This window comes from Thunnus albacares, chromosome 23 (genome assembly GCF_914725855.1).
Source record: "Thunnus albacares chromosome 23, fThuAlb1.1, whole genome shotgun sequence".
Taxonomy (NCBI): domain Eukaryota; kingdom Metazoa; phylum Chordata; class Actinopteri; order Scombriformes; family Scombridae; genus Thunnus; species Thunnus albacares.
The window spans coordinates 12782171-12803266 of record NC_058128.1 but is presented as its reverse complement, the minus strand read 5'-3'; the positions used below and the strand labels follow the sequence as shown (position 1 = coordinate 12803266).

The window sequence follows — 21096 nt, the reverse complement described above, 5'->3', positions numbered from 1 at the left end:
CACCCTCCCGCTCCATCTCTGTACTCTTCTTCTCTCATTCAAATAACTGAACAAAAAGCTTTCCTGGTGTCCACTTGGATGCCAAAGTTTGTTGTGTGTGTGTGTGTGTGTGTGTGTGTGTGATTTGTTGTGCATAATCCTACCTGCTGTTTGAGCTGTTGAACCAGACTATCCTTCTCCCTCTTCAGAGCTGCCACTTCTTCCTGGGTTTTCTTCTTCTTGGACGAGGAGAGCTCCAGCAGGGCGATGTTGGCATCTTTCTCGCTTATAGCTGCCAGCAGCGCCTCTTGTCTGCGTAGTCAGAAAAAGTCAACTTTGTTAGCAAGACTTTTAGAAACTAACAACTTAATTACTTTGATTTAATTAAAGCTACATGTGGTGATGTTGCACAATGATGACGTTAACTGCAGTGAGAGGTAACTGCTTGAATTTGACAGTTTTTAAAACAAAGAAACGTGCTGTAACAGACACTGGTGAATGCTGGTTCAGCTTTTTCTTTCTCACACTGATACTATAGAGACAGTTTGTATTTTGCTTTTCGTTTCAGTTAATCACTTTTGAAAGTTTTGGTTTAATTTGCCCAGTTCTGAGATATCTGTCTCTATAGTTTGTTTATGGACTCAGGCATCCTGTTTATGGAAAGAAACGTCACTGTTTAATTTTTAGATGTCATTTCATAATGCTGTCAGCACCACAATCTAAGTTCCATTCATCTCCCTGTCATTGGGGTGGAGGAAGAAAAACTCAAGAGAGCGATATCTAAAAATCTGGACAAATAAAACCAAAACTATCTGCACGGCCAAATAGCAATTTGGGTTAACCGACCTAAACTTTTTAGTTTTTTGGTGAACCAATGGCATGTCAACAAGTGGGGAAAACTCCTAAATCACAAAATGGAACAACATTTTGTGATTTAGGAGGATAAAATTGGTGTATTTTACACAAAGATAGGTCATTCCTGGTGGTTGAGTATGACGCATACGATGTCATCAAGATGTTCCTGCTTTGATCAGGGCGGGGTTGATTACTGCATATCCTCATCCTTTCACTCTCTTCCTAGTTTCTTATCTTTCAACACTGTCTTCTGTCCATAAAAGCAAAAATTGCATATGAGTATCGTTTAAAAAAATGACACAAAGATTGCAGACCTTATTTCATCCTATCTGCAGGAAGACTTACACTAATCTCTTTCTAATAATAATAAACTTGACTGATAGGGAGACTTGATTTCAGTAACATAGCAGGGAGCTGGCAGCAAGTCAGTGCATCATTCATGGACACTTCAGCAAAGTGCGCATTGCCAAAGCGGTGGCCTGCGTACAACTTACTGCTGAAGAGAAGATTCATGAGGCTACCTGGCTTCCAACAAAGCACATATTTAGTGTTTGAGCCCAAAGCTACTCAAATAAGCAATCGCATTGTGTTTAAACTTTATTTAACTACACACGTATACATGCCTCTGACTGTGCGTCCGCACTACTCTCTAGTCTCTGTCTTATTCCTCCAGATCTCTCGTTTCTTTCTCTATCTCGGTCCCTTGCCTGGATGGTCGGGCTGACAAATAGCATTCCATGTGGTCGGGAAGCAACAAGCCGCATCCCATCCATCCCATCAGCCTTGGGTCTGGCTGAGCCGCCTCCGAGGACACCCAAGGCTCAGAATTCTCGGAATTCTGCCCGTGTCCAAAGAAAATCTAAATCATACCGTTTTTTTCCCACAATCTCACAGGGCTCAAAAATTGGCCACACGCAATCATACATACACACAGAGATACTGAATTGCATATGAGCAAACAAATATCTTTCCTCTTTGTCTCTCTGACTCTCCCCTCTATATATGTTGCTTTTTTTGCATTCAGCTGTTACTAATAAGTGACTCTCAACAATGGAAATGAATAAAGCTTCTTGATTAAAGTGTTAAATTCACTCTGTCCTCTACTTATCTCTGTGTCACCCCAACGTATCAATTCTACTGATATGCATGTATGAAGATATACACATACAAACATACAATTATCCAGATACACCCAACAACGCAGACTGACCCAATGACGCAGAGAGACATTACCATTTTTTGTTCATTTTCTTTCTTAACAAACAATTACGCTCTTTTTCTCCCTTTCTTTATCTCTACTCTCGCACACACAGAGATACAGTGGTGCAGTGAGGAATGCAGTGATGAGAGTGTCTAAATGAAGACAGATTACATGTTTGGACTGTGTGAAGACCCACAGATTATTTGGTCAACCTCACTGACCACACTGTCAGTGTACAAGCGTCCCATCATGCATTTCCACTGCAGCAATCCTGACAGGGTCAGGAGTCGGAGGGGTTGGTAGATCGATTCCCTGAGCAAGTTTGGCCACTGTCATTTTACTAATCATCACTGTCAGTGGTGATTAGCAAAAGCCTTTCTGACACTTAAATGATATCTTTATACCATACAATATGAGATAATACTTTTATATTTCTCAAATTTATCTGGAGAGAAATGACAAAATCTAAAAGAGAGAAATTTGTTTTAATAACACCAAAGATGAGACCAAGATGCACACTTTCTATTTCTTTGACTGTGTGGAAATCAGATATTTTCACATCACTAATGATGATCAAAGACACAAAAACACAAGTCTTGCAGGTAAGACATGAGTACTTTTTAAAGAGTACAGTATGTGAAAAGTGCCCTGAGATAACTTTTGTTATGATTTGGCGCTATACAAATAAATTGAAACAATTATGGGAGTTTATTGTGGGACAGCAGTGATAATTTTGTTTACTAAAAAAAAGCAGGAACCACAAGCACATGACAAAATAAAACACAGATGTCTTCCCCAAAAGTTGAATATTAGGACTAAACTGGTGACTCAAAGTCAAATACCGATCTGGATACAGCCTTACTCGTAACTTGGGCTGGGTAATGTTTGAAATGTTTTGATACCAGTGCCAATATGATAGCTGAGTTTCAGTGATAATACCAATATGGGGATATCTCACTGAGAAAAAATGTTTAAAAATTCTCGAAAGCTAGTTTGTCAACTAATCATAAGCCAAACTTTACTTTGTTTTAACACAGAGCGTCCACTCGAACTTGAAAAACTGTCTCAATATAAATACCGTCTAAAATTAACAAAATTATAATCTGAATCAGGAAATATCTAATCAAAGTCAAGAAAAAATGAAGAAGAATAAGAATCCGACCAAAGCCAAGTTTCAGTTCTCAACAGTTTTTGATAATCTGCAACATGTTTAAATCAAAAACAGTATTGAGGTTCAATACTTGGCCCTATTTGTAACCAAATGTTGTGCCCCTAACATGTTATTCAGGGGCTAAAAACAAGTTTTTAAGGCTTTAAACTCTACTATTGTACAGGAAGTGTGTAAAAGTGATATAAGCCTGTTTCCTACAAGTCCCTTGACATTCAAATCCAGGATTCCCTTCCACTTAATCAATATGTTGACCAGTTAAACCCACGTGAACACTTGGACTTGTTCATTTAAAAAGGAGCATTTCCTTTCCTCCAGATTGTCAGACACTGGAACACTATCACAGCCTTTCCCTGTCTTTTTTTTTGTAAAAACACTTTAACACACACACACACAGAGAGAGACACACACACACAGACAGTATGGCTAATGGAATATTAGTCTTGTTAAAGCTAACAGTGCGTCTAGTTTTATACCATATCTGAGAGTTACCTGCCAGCACATGGCGCTTATAAACCCTGGTGATAAAATGATATTTATTCCAGATGCACTTGTCTCATTCTGGGCCTCTCTATGGCTCTCCCTTCATCTCTGTCTGACACACACACGCAAAAACACATTTATACACACACATAAAACACTCTCCACTTGGCCCTCTCAGCTTGCAGAGCTAAAACACACAAGTGCTGGTTGTGGCTACTGCTGTTGCTATGTGATCATTAAAAAGTGTTTCAAGTGCAGTGCTCTTTTGCTAAATCTTTAGATAATTCTACTGTCAAAGGGCACTTAAAAACATAGTACTCTCTCAGCACTGCTGGCAATGTGTCCTTACCACTGAAAATAACAAAGACAGCCAAGCCAGCACTGTGAGGAAGAAGGGTTCCCAGTAGACACGCAGCCTCAGATCTCTAACTTTCCTTTCAAGTGTTCCCTTTCTGTACCAATATGGAGGGCACAGAAGGATAAGGGAAGGTCTACTACCAGTAAGCACAGAGTAGAATCTGTCATATTGTTGTATTTCCTTATTTTGGCAACATCTTTTGAATTAAATGACGGGATGTTTTTGTGCAGCACGTCTCAGAGATTGTGGTGTGATATCTTTCTCTAGTTTGTTTAGGTGGCTCTTTGTTCTTTTACTGTTCAGCCACGGCATCGGTTAGTTCGTGTTCAGACAGACAACAGAACTCCATTAAAACGTGCAGCCTCCTCATTTATTTCATTGAGACCAGCAGGGGTCCCTACACAGGGCTCCAGCAAAAAAATCTGTCTTCTTTTAACTTTTATCGCAAGCAATACGTCACCCGACCAATCGAATAATCCCACAGTCTTTATTCATTGCTTTAATGTGGACGAGGCAAGTCTACTGTTAATTCACTCAACAGTGGGCCGCGTCACAGGAGACCGCTGTTTGTTTCCCGTAAAACTGTAACTACGTTCATCCCCTAACCTTAACCTTTGTAGCCATGTAGCCACTACATATTTCTCTACCCTTAACAAAGTGATAATTTTAACCCAAACCATGATCTTTTCCTAAACCTAACCAAGTGCTTTTTGTGCCTAAACTTAACCAGACGCTAACCACAGCGTCGCCACGTCATAAAACATCATTTTTTAACAATGATTTGTCACAGTTTTGGGAAGCACTGACAAACGATGTCCTGCCAGTTACTGCCGACAGCGGCGTCAGATTAGAAAATGCTCTTGTCTCGTTCTTGTCCATCGTCATTTGTTGCAACTATGGTATAATGGTTCAGGTTAGGTAAAGTTCATGGTTACGGCAAATAATCTGTAGTAAGTCATGGTTGTAGTTGGGGAACTAGAACACTTGGTTAGAGATGGAGAAAAATTATGTTGTGTCTTGAAAAAATCTGGAAAGCTAGCAAAGTTAGCAAGAAAGGTGGATGTGCTACACGCCTATCCACCACCCCAACCTCCTTTACTTTCCACCTCAGTAATAACTTCCTGCATTGGCACTGAACATTGGCATTGGATGTAAATCGTAAGGTGTGGAATCGTCCAATAATTCACAGGGATACCTGGCAGTTTTTTCCACACTGTATTGCTGCTGCTGAAAATGTAAAAATCACTTTCTGCCCACCAGTAAATCCTGACTTTCCTGCATGTTTAGAAAAACACTGTAAAAGCACAAAGAAAACTGGCAACAGGTAGTGAATGTGAGCAGTAAAACTGTCATATTTTTTATGAACATTTCACAGTTTATTCAAAATTTAACAAGTTTCCATTTACGCTTATATTCTTTTCCCACTTCCTTCTGACTTTCAGGTATTAATTTCAGTAACGAAAACTATGACTAAATATGTTCGTCAACAACCTTTTTTTCCATGAGGAGACGATGACAAGAGGGCACCGACCTCATTAAACACTAACTGTGACTATATAAACATATAATATTGTTCACGAAAAAAGATGAGACTAATATGTAGTTTAATAAATAAAAACTTTACCAAAATCTATTTTCATTTACATTGACAAAAAAGAGGAGACAAAATATTATAGATGGTTTTTCTTTCTAAATTACAATCCAAATATCCTGTTCATTGGATGTGCAACAGATGCACAATGAAGAATACATCAACTATTTTACAGAAAAGCACATTAATGTTAATAAGTGAGTGTTAGTGTAGGTTATACTCTGGTGTGTGTGTTGGTGTTGTAAGTGTCGGTTATATGTGAGTGGATGCCAAAGTGAAACTGTAGTGGGGTGGCCCGCCACAGTAAAAGAGCATACTAAGCAGGATTTTCCTAAAAAACAATGTATAGACTCATAAGAAAGTAATCCCTCTCAATCATCACTTATGACCCACTAGAAGTGTGTGGCGTTGTATTTATCTGCAGAGACTCTGCCCTCTGCCTGTATTTTCTTATTATTCTGCAGTGGGTGTGTTGCCCCCAGCCAATAACAACGCGCAGGGTGTGAGGTCGGGACTCGTAGCGTAGTGACCAGGTTACATCGCTGTGTCTGTCTCTCTCCTCTGCTCTGCTCTCCTCTCTGTCTCTCTCCTCTGCTCTGCTCTCCTCTCTGTCTCTGTGTCATGGATGTATAAAGAGCTGCAGGTCTGTGTGTCTGCTTGACCGAGGGCTTGGTTGAGCTACACACGCACAGAGCAGAGAGGCCACAGCAGACAGGATGACGCTCTGCATTTGCAAAAAATCCGGCAATGCAGCATCTTCCCACAGGGTTCTGTGGAGGTGTGGGCGTGTTTATTTGTGCCGGGAAACAATCAGAAAATAACATTTTATTTATCTGATTCACAGCTCTGTTCTTGCCAGTGCCGCTCGCGCTCTTCATTCACTCTCTAGCTCGCTTGACCACCCCTGCTCTCTCTCTCCCTCTCTCGCTCGCTCGGAAGGAGCCACAAACACCAACCAACAAATCCTCCATAGCATACCTTTAATACATTAATGGGAAACCCTGAATAACAACAATGTTCAATATAATCTGATGGCTAACAAAGACTAAAATGTCAATAGTTTTCATTTGAATAAAACTTTATTAAAAATAGTTACAATTTTCTTTGACTAAGATAAGACTAAAAAGCAGACTTTTAGACATTTTAGACATTTGACAAAGGACTAAGACTAAGACTAAATAAAAAAATAGCTGACAAACACTACTTTCAGGCTCTCTCTCACCTATTCTCTATCAGTATCTCTCGCCCACCCTGCCTTCTCATCTCTTTCTCCTCACAGACACCCCACGTCGTCCTTTGTCACTCGCTCTATCTCTACACCTCCTCACGCTCTCCTGTCTATAAAGAAGACGGGAGGAATTCTTTCCGTTGTTTGGCGGTCGTGTGCCATGATGTCATCGCTGGGGTGACAAGGCAGACAGTAAGCAGATACACACAAACGCGCCAGGCACCTGACCCCAACCCCAGCACACACACACACAAAACACACACACACACAAAGGGGCTCTCTCCTTCCTAAAACCACTTAAGGCCCCTCGCTTTATCAGAAACACTAATGCCTGGTCTTAGATCACTCGCATATTTCTACACACACACACACCAGAGCAGCTTCCAGTGTGTGCTGCGTTATCTCCGTCGTACTGTCACCCTCCACGGCAATCTACAGTGTGTTTAAAGGAGTGTGTGTAAGAGTGTATGCTGAAGTGACAGCTCACTGTCTGTGTTCATGACAGCATGTGTTTCTGTACATGTGTGAGCTTATAAAGTTGTACCTGCATGTATTTCAACGTGTGTGTGTGTGTGTGTTAAATGCTTTTTTCTGTGCATTTGTGTGTGTGAGAATGTGTGTGTCCTTTTGTGTGTGTGTGTGGGTAAGGTAGATTCAGTCCAGTGTGACACTGGCCAGTCTCTGTCTAAGACAAACACAGAGCTATTTTAGAAATAATCCCCTCTCTCTGTTTCCCAATGAACAAAGCTTGCTCGCCATTGTTTTCTGTGACACTGTCTGCTCTGGTTACACTGGAGGCCGGTTGTAGGACGCCAGAGTTTACTCTTTAACCCCTGTAGGACGTGGTGCGTGTCAAGCTCGACCTCATTTCTGTGAAGGGAGGTTTCCCTCTACATGCTGAGACATCTGCAAGTTACAGAGAACCATAACGACTGGTTAAGACTTTATAATGCTACCTAGACTCTGACGAAGCTTTTACTCAACGCTCTCTGGCCAAGATTTGGAAACTGGATGAGTTTTGAGGCCAATAAAATCAGCAGATTCACTTGAGTGGTGAAAGTGGATGAAGTGGAATTAAGAAAAATGTGATAATTATATTTACTGTAATCATGAGTGTGATCTGCCTTAGTTTGCTTTAACCAATAAAATAGACTGAATGAGTTTTAGAAAACTAACATTTATTTTAAACAATCGAAAAAGAAAAAGAAGTGAAAGAAAAAGACCAACAAGGTGAAAGTGAATTAAATTAGTAGATAGCACTTGCTGAAATATAGCATAACAGCATCAATAAATTAAAAGAGAGGCAATTATCCAGTCAAGATACATTTTCTGTTTTGATTCAAAATCAAGTTTACTTTGATTTCTGTTTTGGTGCGGTTGATCAGTTTGTTAGGGCACAAAAAAATCATCTTTCAGCAGAACAACGGCTCTAGGAGCAAATAAGCTAAATCCTGAAATACAGGAAAGAAACAGAAGAAGTAGACGTGTCCCCTAAATGCAAGAAATTACATCTGCTGTTGGTGAACCTGAGAAGACAAAAAAAAAATCTCCAATCACATCACTTTAACACCAGACACAGTCCTCGAATCTGAGACTGACAAATACTGTAAATCATCCGTCTGGAGCTCAAAGTCCCGCAGGTTGATCGCTTAAATGTAACCTTGGACAGAAAACTTTATAAGTATGAGGTGGCGATTGCTCACCCCTGAAGAGGCGTTCAAGAGGCAGAAAAAACCTCAAGATGGATGTGGCTTAAAAGAGGACAGCTGTGAGGAATTGGAGATGTGGCCACCTGGATGCAAGCTGAGGTCAGATCAGCCTCAGCTGGATAGCCTGGGGGGAGGAAAATGACAGCGAAAAAGGACCCAAAACACCTGATGATAAATCTGATGAGTTTGTAAGAGCACAACTGAGGATGTGTCCAGAAGCACCGGGAGATGAGTGACTAAGCTTGAGGTAAATGCACTACAGCTAAATCACAATTTATTTTACTATGTAAGAAACACAAAACTTTGAAGTATCAAATTCCAGCAGGGAGGCAGATATTTTCTACAACCCCACATTTGAAATTCACATCGGCGTTGCACGGACATAACAGGTATACAGTAAACTCGTATTCTTTAATCTTGTTAAAGATTTACTGAACAGTACTGTTTTGTATATCAGAAAGAAGAAAGAGGAGAGAAATAATCACCTTCATTCAAACTGCAATGGAAGAAAAAGTGTGGTTTTAAAGAGAAAAGAGAGTGGAGGAGAGATGAGGAGAATGAGATACAGGAGGGCACAGCTGGCTCTTAGTGGTAGCTAATGCTGCCTGGAGGCGCACGCACACACACACACACACACACACACACACACACACACACACACACACACACACACACACACACACACACACACACACACACACACACAGAAGTAGCATGGAGACATGGATTGAAGAAATCTGTGAAAGAGGGAGGAAAAGGAGGAACTGAAAACCTCTTTTGCTACTCACTTTATATCTTTTATTTTCACTCTTTGTCCCTGAACCCTCTCGTTCTGATTCTTTCTGACAGTTTTTCCTTGATAATCAGGTGGCTTACAGTCGAGAGACCACACACACAGGCGCGCGCACACACACACACACATACACTCACACACGTCACACACACACACATCTATGATTGGTTCTGGTGTTCATGACTGTGCATAATCTACTTCTGCATGAGGATTAAAATTAAATCAATTTATAAATCCTCCATCTGTCTATCTCTGTCTTTGTTTTTGACTCTCTCTCTCACACTCACACACACACACACACACACACACACACACACAAGTTTCTCTGTCTCCATTGTAGAGCTGCCCTGCAGAGTAGTATTTCTCTCCCAGCTGACAGCTTCTGTCCTGGGGCAGACAACCAGTGAGCACTGGGCCCCTTATTCTCATCTGCGACTATGCCTCACAGCTTAAAATACTGAGGAGCAAGACGGAAAAAAGTAAAGAAACAGAGTGAGAAGAATAAAGCTGGAGGCCTCTCTTTGTATAACACACATCTATACATTGGAATATATACAACATATATCTATCTGACATGGAGTTGATAATACCTTTAAAGTAAGGCTTTACTCCACTTTTGTTCACACACAAGCACACATACACACACTGGTTTTATAGCCCTGGAGGAGAAAACGCAGAGCATCGAATACACACATCAGAGCAGGTTTTATGAAACATTTGTTCGTGCTGGACTGCCATGTGTGCAGCATCAAAGCGGAGACAGTCAATAAAGCTTTGGTTTATAGAAAAACCATTTACTGTTGCTCTCTCTCTCTCTCTGCTGCTGCTAAAGCGCCAACGCTAAGTTTCACTTCACTAGATTATAACAGCAGTTATTAGCAAAAATGATCGACACCTACCGCGGTTGTTACGTCCATTCAGAACTTTGAAATTGCTCTCGAGGGCCACATTAAACCGAAAACATCAAAGGGATACTGGTGCGTTCAAAATGTGGCATAATGATAAATGGTTATCTGGAATTATAGTTAAGAATGCCCTTTCAGCTTTTATTTACCACCACAAAAACAAAATGTGTTTACTGTTCTGGGGAGTTTACTTGTATGTTAAGACGGTAATAAACAGACAAAACTACAAAATAGCTGATTAGCAGGTCCTGATTTGGTAGAAACGTTGTTGTATCTTTGACTGACGCTGCTCAGATTAAAGTAGCCTGTTGTATAATAACACACTGAGAACAGTGGGGTTGCTGGCAAGATCTTTTTGAAAGTGTGTGTGTATCCTAAACTATAGTGGAAGTGGGTCAGAGACACTGGACATGAATGATTTAGTACGGAGAGAGACGAAGGAGCGAGAGACCATCAGACAGAATTGGGAAAAGTGGGAGAAAGGGAGAGTTAGGGAAATAAAGCTGGTGCATAGGATAAGAGAGTGTGTGTGTGTGTGTTTGAGAGAGAGAGAGAGAGAGAAAAGCTCCCCTCAAGGAGCTGTTGTACATCAGAGAGGCTTAAAGAAAGACAGCGAGAAGGCTTACACACAATCACACACACACACACACATACACACACATAGTGCAGAAAGAAACAGCATTGACAGGGAAGGGAATAAAATAACTGGAGGATTTGGAGGGAAAACAAATCAAAGAGACGTGAAGGGATGGAGAGAGGAAGGGAAGGAGTAGCAGGAAAGGGAGGTAGAGAGACAAAAGCAGTGAGAGAGGAAGAGAGAGAGAGAGAGAGGGAGGCAGAGAGGAGGGCAGGTGGGACTACCGCATGACAGAATGAGGATCTGTTCTTGACATATTTCCCCTTTTTCTCGCTCCATTTTTTCTCTTAAAAAACACTCTCTCTCCCTCTTTCTCACACACACACATTTAAAAACACACACTGTGACTAATAAGAAAGGTGTAAAAATGCATTATCCATGGTCTGCGGGAGTTCGTTCTTTCCGTGGGACCACACACACAAACACACACACACACATACAGAAGTGTGACTAAAGATGCAGCTTTGTCTTCACTGTCGCTCTGTACAGTAAATCCATTTCTATGCTGAGAAAGCCCGAGACATCTGCTTACAATCTGGCAGCACAAACTGACTCCTGTAACATTTACCACACTAACGGACACCTGTGACTCCTAAATATTTATTAAATATTATTTAAAAAAAAGAAAAGCTTTATTTGACAACGTGAGAGTGACAAACGATATCAAATCAAATGTCTTTAAAATGCTTTACAACTTTACACCCTCTTCAAGCACAGTCGAGTAAATCTCAGTTTCAGCTAAAATGGACGTGTGTATTATGTGAGTGTATGTCAGTATCTGTTAAAAAATTACTCATCGTAGTAGCGATTTTGCTGTTTTTTGGCCATTTATGACAAATATGCTAATCATTTTAAATGTTTTCATTGATCTTTCAGGCAGCCATCAGCTTCCATTCAATTAGCAGATTCTGGAGACTGAAATATGTCAATAAGAGTGAACAAGAACGAATAAACGTCCATATATATTTTGTCAAATTACATTAAAATTACGAGGTAATGCAGACTTTTCAAATCAATCTGCACTCTTGACTGCATTACGAAGGATGATGTAATCCTATAACAAAAACAAATGCAGCCACAAATCAACCCACAGGTTTCAAGAATCTGCTAATTATTTGTCATATTGTGCAGAAATAAGTCCAAATAAATGGCTGTGTGTAAGTTAGGAACTCAAAAAGGTCAAAAGTACGGTAAAAGAATGGATGATTTGTAGTTGTTAAAACTGAGCCATATTCACATTTCCACTTCTGCAAGTTCTTACATTTACAAAAGACTTAAAAGTGGAAAAGATTTTCAGTATCTTTGACAGTTAGTTGACATTTTAAGTGCGAAATAAAAATCCAGTGATTAACTTCATAATCAGATTTCAGCTGGAACATAATCTATTGTTTATATTTGCATACAGAATCACGTCTCTTGTGGGTTTATGTGCTCAGTTTCTTTGTTCACTGTGTGCTTCCAATGACTTGAATACCTCACAGAAAGCCAACTTTCCCATTAAGGAGGATAAAGTCTTGAAATGAGATCTTTACATTGTAATCGAGCATTAATTTATAACAGTGATTATACTGTTGATGTCACAGCTGTCAGGTTTTAAATCTTTAATATATCTTTCGCCACCTGATGTCTTGCTCACTCTCTCTCCCTTTCTTCAGTACGTGTTGTAACAAGCCTATCAGAAGTAAGGATTCTTATATATGGATGCATAAAGTACGCTAATTCCAGCTTTTCACTCTTCTCCTCTGCCTGTCTGTCTACTTCAGTTTTATTATTTCCAGAATAGAAATGTAATCGTCTGGCACTCACAACGTACAATCAGAGGCTTTGAAAAAAAAATGCATGTTTTGTTTGCTACTTTTTGATATGTTTTCCCTCTTCAATGCTCCATCTTCCTCTTTAATTGCTGTTTAATGATCTGTGTGATGGCCTGGCACGCACAACCTGTAATCAGTTGAGGAAAACAGGCGAATTTAGGTTTTGCCGCATCCTTTTTTCCTTTATCTGCTCTTTCTCTCCACTTGTTCCTTTTTGATTTTGGTTTCCTTCCATCTTTCGGGAACATTTTGCTCTGTTCTCTTCCTTATGTGCTTGTTTCCAAAACCCCCTTTTAATGAATTCAACTCAAATCAGTGCGCTTAACTGTTGCAAAAGACCTGTGATACATATTTAGATTACACACAAAATAAGGCAACAACAATACGCATGACAATACAAAAAGAGAGAGAAGGCCTTTTCCTTTTTCTCGGCTGTATATACAGCTGAAGATCACTGGGTTGAAGGTTTCAGAGAGTTTCAGAAAACCCTGTTATTTAAATACGACTTCTAACTGCCGCACATCTTTTATTGCTTCTATTTTCCCTGATTCCAATCTCTCCCTCAGTTTCTCACAAGGGAAAAGAAAAAAAAAAAAAAAACTCAAAAAAGGGCAGAGGAAGAGAGCAGGAGTCAGAGAGAAGAGGGCAAGAAACGCAAGTACAGAGAGTGCAAGAAAAATTGCGAGAAAAAAGGGAGACGAGAGAGCGAGGCGCCCTGATTTGAGCTTGTACGACTAAGTGTCAAACCGCATGCCCCTTTTTGCCATACTAAGCTCTCAACATATCTGTCATACACACATAACACACAACAAATACACAGACGCACACAGACTTGCTTTGGCACACTGTGGATTAATCTCATTGCTGTCTGAGGGGATCAAAGCACTTGTCTCTGTGTTTGGTGTGCTGCCATAAGCATGTGTACATGCATTTGTGTGGGAGGATGTATTTTTATGCATGTGCATGTGTGTGTGTGTGTGTGTGTGGGTATACATCTCCAAGCATTCCTCTGGGAGTGAAAGCTTCTAAGCAGTCATGCTGTCTCATCTGGTTTTGCAAGTGACGCTGTGTGTGTGTGTGTGTGTGTGTGTGTGTGTGTGTCTTATATCTGAAGGCAACATGTATTCCCATTGTTAGTGATGGGATAACTTCCGTGTGTGTGTATGTGTGTGTGTCTTTAACACATGCAGTCATGTTGTTAGTTACGGCAGTGAAGAGCAGAGCTGTCGTTCCATTGACAGAGCCGTTGAAAATAGGATCTTTGACTACACACACACACAAACACACGCACACAGACGCACACACTATTGATTAGTTTCAGTGTGTAGTGACAACAGTGAAGACAAAGGAGGACAGATAAGGAGAAACACATCCAGACAGACAGAAATCAGGTGATAATGACGTTTCCAGACAGATGTACGCTTAGAAAGAGTAGAAATGGTAGGAAGGAAGAAAGGATGGAAGGGAAGCAGGAATGAGACATGAAAAAGGACGGGAGGGATGGAGGGAAGGAATGCCGGAGCCACTAAAGGAGGGACGGCAGGAATGAAGGGAGGGATGGCGGAAGGGGTACAGGGAAAGGTTGAGGGTTAGAAGGGAGGCTGGGAGGGAGATAAAACGGAGAAGAGAGCACCAAAGGAGAAATAAATTGAATTTATAGTGTTCACCTTGAGGCATCAGCCAAGGGTCTCTCGCTGCAGTAGGCTGAAGACAGTGCAGCAAGTTGGTGTGTCTGCATACTTTCTATATAGTCTAATTGTACATGTAGCGCAAGTGTTTGTGAATGAACAGACTTTCTGTAGATGGATTACTCAAATTTTAAGAGACGCACTGTGTATTTTTACACTGCAGCAAATCGGATTAAAGGTCCCTCAAACCATTAAAAGCTTCAGTCTGATTAGAAGATGAGTATGATTGATTGATACTACTACTCTTATTGATACTCCTTATCTGTCCAGTTCTTTATCAATACTCTTATCCATTCTTTTTCATTACTAAAGAATTAAAAAAATAATGAATTCAGAACAGGATTAGAATAGATTTATATTTTAAATATAACTAAATACTGTTTCTAGAGCAGCAACCGTAATGTTTACCACAAAAAAGTCACTACATACACTTAATAATATCTCACCGGAAACAAATCTAACATGTTAATACAATAAATAATATTTCTGACATGAAAATACTGAATGAAGTTAAGAAAGAATGAAGAACACAGACATCAGTCACTATCAGTCATTCCTCCTGTCTTCTGTCTCCCTCCCTCTGCTGCTGATGTGATTCACTTGCCTGTAGGTACCGGAGGGGCTGGTTTGAAGAGGGGGCCGCCGTCTCAGCCAGTAGCTAAGTTTAAAAGTATTTTCCAGATTTTAATATATGTTGCAAATGAAGCTAAACAGTTAGGCTATATACAGACAGCTTTTGTTTTAGCTAGTTTGTAACACTTAGCTATTAGCCTAACAAGCGCGCTGTGGTTGTGTGACGGCAGTGGATAGAGACTGTGGGCAAAATGGTTGAAAATATCACTTTTCTACATGTTTATGGTTGTTGAACAGGTGGTTTGATAAATTACTATTATTTGCTTTTTACTTGCAAAGGTTTTACTGCACTTACAGTAACATACGTAGTTGTCGTTAACTCGAATAAAATGTTGTCTTTCACTTCACCGTCACTGTCTCCACCGCGGCCTCTCTGCTCTGCTGTCCACTCTGTGTGTGTGTGAGTATGTTAGTGCGTGTGTGTGTCTGTGGAGGAGGACGAATTGAGCCCCACCCTCGGTCAAACACTGACACAAACAGCAAAGGAGAGGACAGAGAGGAAAGGCCGCAGCACGACCATAAGTCTTCTTAAAAATTTTGGAACAGGTTCCAATTCAGAACGGGGTTTTGGGGGACATCCCTAATTCTGATATGTTGAACTTGATTCTTTCAGACATATGGAAGATCACGTTACAGTATATCCAAATAGATTTTGGCATTGCTTAATTTTACAAAATAAATTCCTGTGAATCACTACCCAGTATGTGATTATCTCTAGTTAGTCACAGCCTGAGGCAGCCTCCCACACAGAGAAAACAACTAAAATATCATGTTTTAGTTCCCTGCTAGAGCAAACAAAACTAACGTGACACATTTTGTTGCAAGATGTGGGAGGCCTTGACCACTTGCATTGCCAGAAAAAAAAAAAAAGACAAGTGCATCGCCGCCCTTATTTTTCTACAGCAAGGTCTTTTTATTGTGACGCCTGAATGTTTTCTTTTATGATAAATGGATTTAAGCATCCCTAATATTACAATTTCCATAACAACCTTGCAAATAAACAGAAATCGGTATCTTGCTGTTTTATGTTTCAGAACATTTGCTGCTGCAAATTAATTCTGATTTTAATGCTCATAAAAAGTCTTTTATGGCAAAAAATAATGAACAATAAATCTGGCTACAATTTTGTGCATAAGGTGAAAAAAAAAGATGTTGCATGAATGCAGAGGAGGAGGACATCACATACGTGGTTATACATTCAATATATTCTATACTGTAGCCTGAAAGATTGATGGATGAATGTAAGGAGCGAGGGAGACGGAGATGGAGGTAATATAATTTCTTCGGGATATCATGCAGTTCTGTTGGCTGAACCAAGTTGTTGTTGGACAGCTGTCTTTCTCCTCTTCTCCTTTTCTCTTTCCCTCATTTTCTCTTTGCCAAAAACATTTCTGCCTCTTTTCTTTCATTTTATTATCCTCCTACTGTCCCCCACCCCACCCGCAAAGAAAGAGATTTACTGTATAACTCTTGCCCTAACCTCTTAACTCTCTTTTCCCTCCTCTTTTCTCCTTGGTTTGTCCTCTCTGCACTCTTTTACCCTTCTTGTTTTGTGTTTTCTCCTCTCCTCTCCTGCCCATCTACTCTCCTCTTACTTCCTCCCTCCCTCGTTCACTTTTTTAGGTCCTCTACTTTCGCAGCCTGCTCTTTGTCAAATCCAAACTGTTAGCAATATTCACATGATTCAATTGACTATTTTGAAATCAAGAAATATTTCGCTGTACCTCATGCACAAATTATTTTGGATGTGGGGTTTTCTAATGAGTAAAACACATGAAGAACACTTTTGTACTGACGCAAAGAAACCACGTTCTTCTGCTTTTTCACATGATATATATGTAAATACAGTGCTAAAAAGTAGTGTTTTATGACTGGACTGTTGAACTAACTGGTTAATCGTCACTTCTTACGGTCCTTCCAGGATGACATAATCTTGTGATTGCAACGATTTATCACGACTACTTCTTTTGGAAAATCCCTCCAATATTTCTGCATAAAAAGTCAAACCTCTAGCCATTAATCATACTCTTTGATATGAAATGATTGAAGCATAACCTTTGATAAACCTCAACAAAACCAAGTTCAGCTCTTGCCCTGAAGGCAGTGATTACTTCTCTGTTATTTTCTTGCATTGCTGTAATTTTGCAGTATTAGAAAACTGCTGCAAATCACTGTCAGCAGCAATATTTTCAATAAACCACGAGTTTCCAACTGTTAAAGTTGTGTAATTGCAGTATGGGTGTTATTATATTGAAAGGAAGCATTTTAATCATATTCAGTGAGGTAAGTGATGATTTTTTAAGCATGGTAAAAACCAAAAAATTAGGAAAAGATTGAAAATAGCGGAAATTATACTTTTATTACAACCTCCCTTTGGAGGGTTTTTTAGTTGGGAGATTTTCCTCATGTGAAGTGAGGTATGAAGAATAGAGGGTGTCATATGCTGTACAGACTGTAACGCCCTCTGAGCAAGTTTGTGATTTGCCTCAATAAAATTTACTAGACTAAAACCTAAAAAATAAGCATTAGAAGCCTCCTCTTCCCTCTCTTTGCTTTAAAAATACTCCAAATGCCAAACAAAATCTTCATCTTACATTAATCATTCCCTCAGCATCCATACACCTTCCATCAATTTCATCAATTCCATAGTCCTGTACCAAAAAGACATGCATGTGTGTTAAACTGGCAAACGGAAAGAAGAGAGAGAGAGGGAGAGAGAGCATTAGATGAAGTAGAGATATGTGTTGAATGTCAATAAAGCAGAACAGTGGAGAGTAAAATAGGCTTTAATTCACCCAGATTGAGATTTTAGACCTGATACCCTGCTGTTACACACACACACTGTCAGCAAATTCCTCCACCTGGCTATAACAGACACACACACACACACACCTGCACACTCCAAACATGACAACACACATGCAGACATATTGTGCGTATTTAATGTATATCAGAAAGAAAATACGTCCATGTGTGTGTTTTACGAGCGTGTGCATGCATGTGTGAAGGTCACAGCAGATGATTTATCAGTGGGAAAGTCGCATGTTGGAGCCCTGAAGGCAGATGCGTGTGTGTGTGTAGTTCTGTTTTTTTGTATTTTCTCTCTCTGGATTAGGGTGCATCTGTGTGTACCCATGCATGTGTATCAAGTGCCTTTACTTGCTTGTGGGTGTGCGCATCTGGTTTTATGTATGTGCATATTAAAATGTATGTTGATCCTTTCTTCCTATATTATCATATGTTCTTGACATGTTCTTGGACACACACACACGCACACACACACACACACACACACACACACACGCGCAAACTAACAATATACATCAGGGACTGGAGCAGAGAGGACATATGCAACCAGCTGGTGAAAACTACAGCACAAAGATAGATAGACACTTGCACAAACTATGCTGCAGTGTGTATGTGTGTGTGGTCTGTCATAGGCTACTTTTGGGGACAAAGTTCATACTTAGGACCACTTAACTGGGGACGGCTTGTCCAATTGGGGACAAAAGCCGTGTCCGCAATTGAGAAAAAGGTGATTAGGGTTAGGGTAAGTCTCCAAGAAATGAATGTAAATCTATGTAATGTCCTAAGTGACCATGGTCTGATATATATATATATGTGTGTGTGTGTGTGTGTGTGTGTGAACCACCAACTGAAGGAAAAGGAGGAAACAAGAGAAGGCGGGAAAGCGAGACAGAATGTCAGTGTGTGCGTTCTTCCAGCTGTATTTGGTATGTTTCTGTATGGGAGTGTGTGTGTGTGTGTGTGTGTGTTAATATATTCTATGTCTGTCCCAGAAACCTCTGAAACATGCAGTATCGTATATCATGTCTTACAGTAACATTAAACCTTACACCAATGTAAAACTGGGCAACAAATCAGACATCAAACCCCAAAGAGTTACGGCGGCCTGTGTGCGCACAGACAGTTTCATGTGCATTACACGGAGATATATGGACACACAGGACGCAGCCACCTTAAACATCTCATGTTTTACATGTGGGAGAAAGCCTGAAACAAATGACGTATTTGCTGACCAAACCCTAATGTCTTGTGAAAAATATGAGCAATCACGTCATGTACATAAGTCAAAGCGAGACAACTAGCAGCTACCTGAAACATAGAAACTTCTCACGTAGGGGGAAATAGTGACAAAAATATGCAATATCCCAAATATGTGAAAGGAATATCTTTCTAGTACCTGAAAAATGTCATGTATTATGCAAAGGCAGAGTTGAAAGTGCTGTCTTTTTTCAGTAAGTTGTCAAATAATCACACATGAATGGGACAATCCTTCATGAGCGCCTGCAGACGATTCATGGGAGCCTTTAAAAGAAGAATTTTCAGCGTGTTCTTGGTGAGAAAACTGAGGCTGCCTTTTTTAAAAACCAGAAAACAACCAGTATAGTGGTGGAATATGGTAGTGTTGGTAAGACTGAGCATGAAAATGAAAAAACACATTGATTTGACCACTGTATCAATTGTAAATAAGTAATATCTTAAAAAAAATCTGCTGGTTATCGTCTAGAAATACTGCTTGTGGACAGAGGGGAAAAGAGCACCAAGTTCCTCTGTAACAGGCTGCTGCCAGAGATTTTACTATTTTAAATGGAGTGAAAAACTGTTTATTTAGCTGTTTATCCCCCATTATGTGATACATTTCATAGGTCAATAAAATTGGCCACAAAAGGCACCAAAATACCCTTAGTGTATGAGAACAACATCAAGAGTGCAAAAATGCCTTCTGAAAAAAGTGAATCTACCCTGGTACAGACACACAGGAATCAAAGCTATCTAATCTATTTATTCTATGATTTAGTCACATGGCAAGTTGACAATATAGTTATGGAAATTTAAGTTTAGCTTCAGTGTGATTGCATGAAAAACCAGCCAGAACACCTGACACAAGAAAAGCAAAACTGAGGTTAAATATCCCTTCAGATACACAACTTCCATGTAGAGGAATTGAACAACCTAACATCACATGGAAACAGTCTAATAAACAATTTGCAGTTGCATACTGAATGTGCTAGTCATAGGTATTTTGTCACATGACTAAACAATGCAGTCTGTATATCTGCTACAGAAACACCAGAGACGACCAGCGGAGTAAATATCTGGTCTCTGCACAGTAGGTATGAGCTGTGTATGGAAACACACGGTCACACCGCAGCTCAGAATACAAGTTGGAACAACAGCGGTGACTGGAGCCTAATACTGATGTTAACCACAATGGACTCATACACACACACACAAACTGTATGCCGGTGAAGTTAAATGATAGCACAGATTCAACTGGCCACTGGAGACTGTTAAATCTAATTATGCTTGTGAGTAGGGTGGTCTGTGCATGTCTTATTGTGTTTGTGTGAATATACACATACAGTAAAGTTACATCTGTGTGTGTCTGTTTATGTGTGTTTATGTGTGTGCCAGTAATATAAATATTCATCAGGGTAGGCCTTTATTTTCTTAAAACGAACAGTGGACACATCTTGACGTCAATAAATCAATCACGGAGTGCTTGCACACGTGCGCACGCACACATGCAAATTCACATATGAAAACACCGCCACGCATTCTGAAGCGCTGATGCCTGTAATAATCACACGGGTTGTTACTACGGCGATAAAACGGCCAATAACTTGCTCACCTGGACTGTGAATGGACATGCTGCTGAACACACACACACACACTCTCCCTGCTTCTCTCTCTCAAAGAAACAAAGAGATGCAATGTTGGTAGAAATCACTGAGGACGGAGTGCAGGAAAACTTAGTCACAGCACATGCCCTCTTTTTCCCATGATGCCACAGTAAAAGATAGTCCCATAGCATGTTTAAACAGGCAAGACATGCCAACAAGGACATTGTCTTTCTGGCTTCTATTTTAGGTCAAAGCATCGTTCCACTAAATAAGACCTCGTTGCTCTCAGTGAGGATATAAAACAGCAGAAAATACGTGGAATCATCAGACTGCTGGACTCCTCATAGCTGCACTTATAATGCAAACCCATCTATTAAAATTACATTAAAATTTACACTGAGTTACA

The 21096-nt window shown here is 40.1% G+C and overlaps 1 protein-coding gene across 10 annotated transcripts in view; it reads right to left on the bottom strand.

Moving 5' to 3' along the window:
- The window catches only part of LOC122974893 (ELKS/Rab6-interacting/CAST family member 1-like), a 138493-nt gene that overhangs the window by 36691 nt on the left and 80706 nt on the right, over positions 1 to 21096 (bottom strand). For all 10 annotated transcript variants that reach the window (XM_044342957.1, XM_044342961.1, XM_044342962.1 and 7 more), the window contains one exon: positions 144 to 291. In XM_044342957.1, coding sequence (XP_044198892.1) covers positions 144 to 291 — 148 coding nt within the window. The remainder of the gene's footprint in view (positions 1 to 143; positions 292 to 21096) is intronic.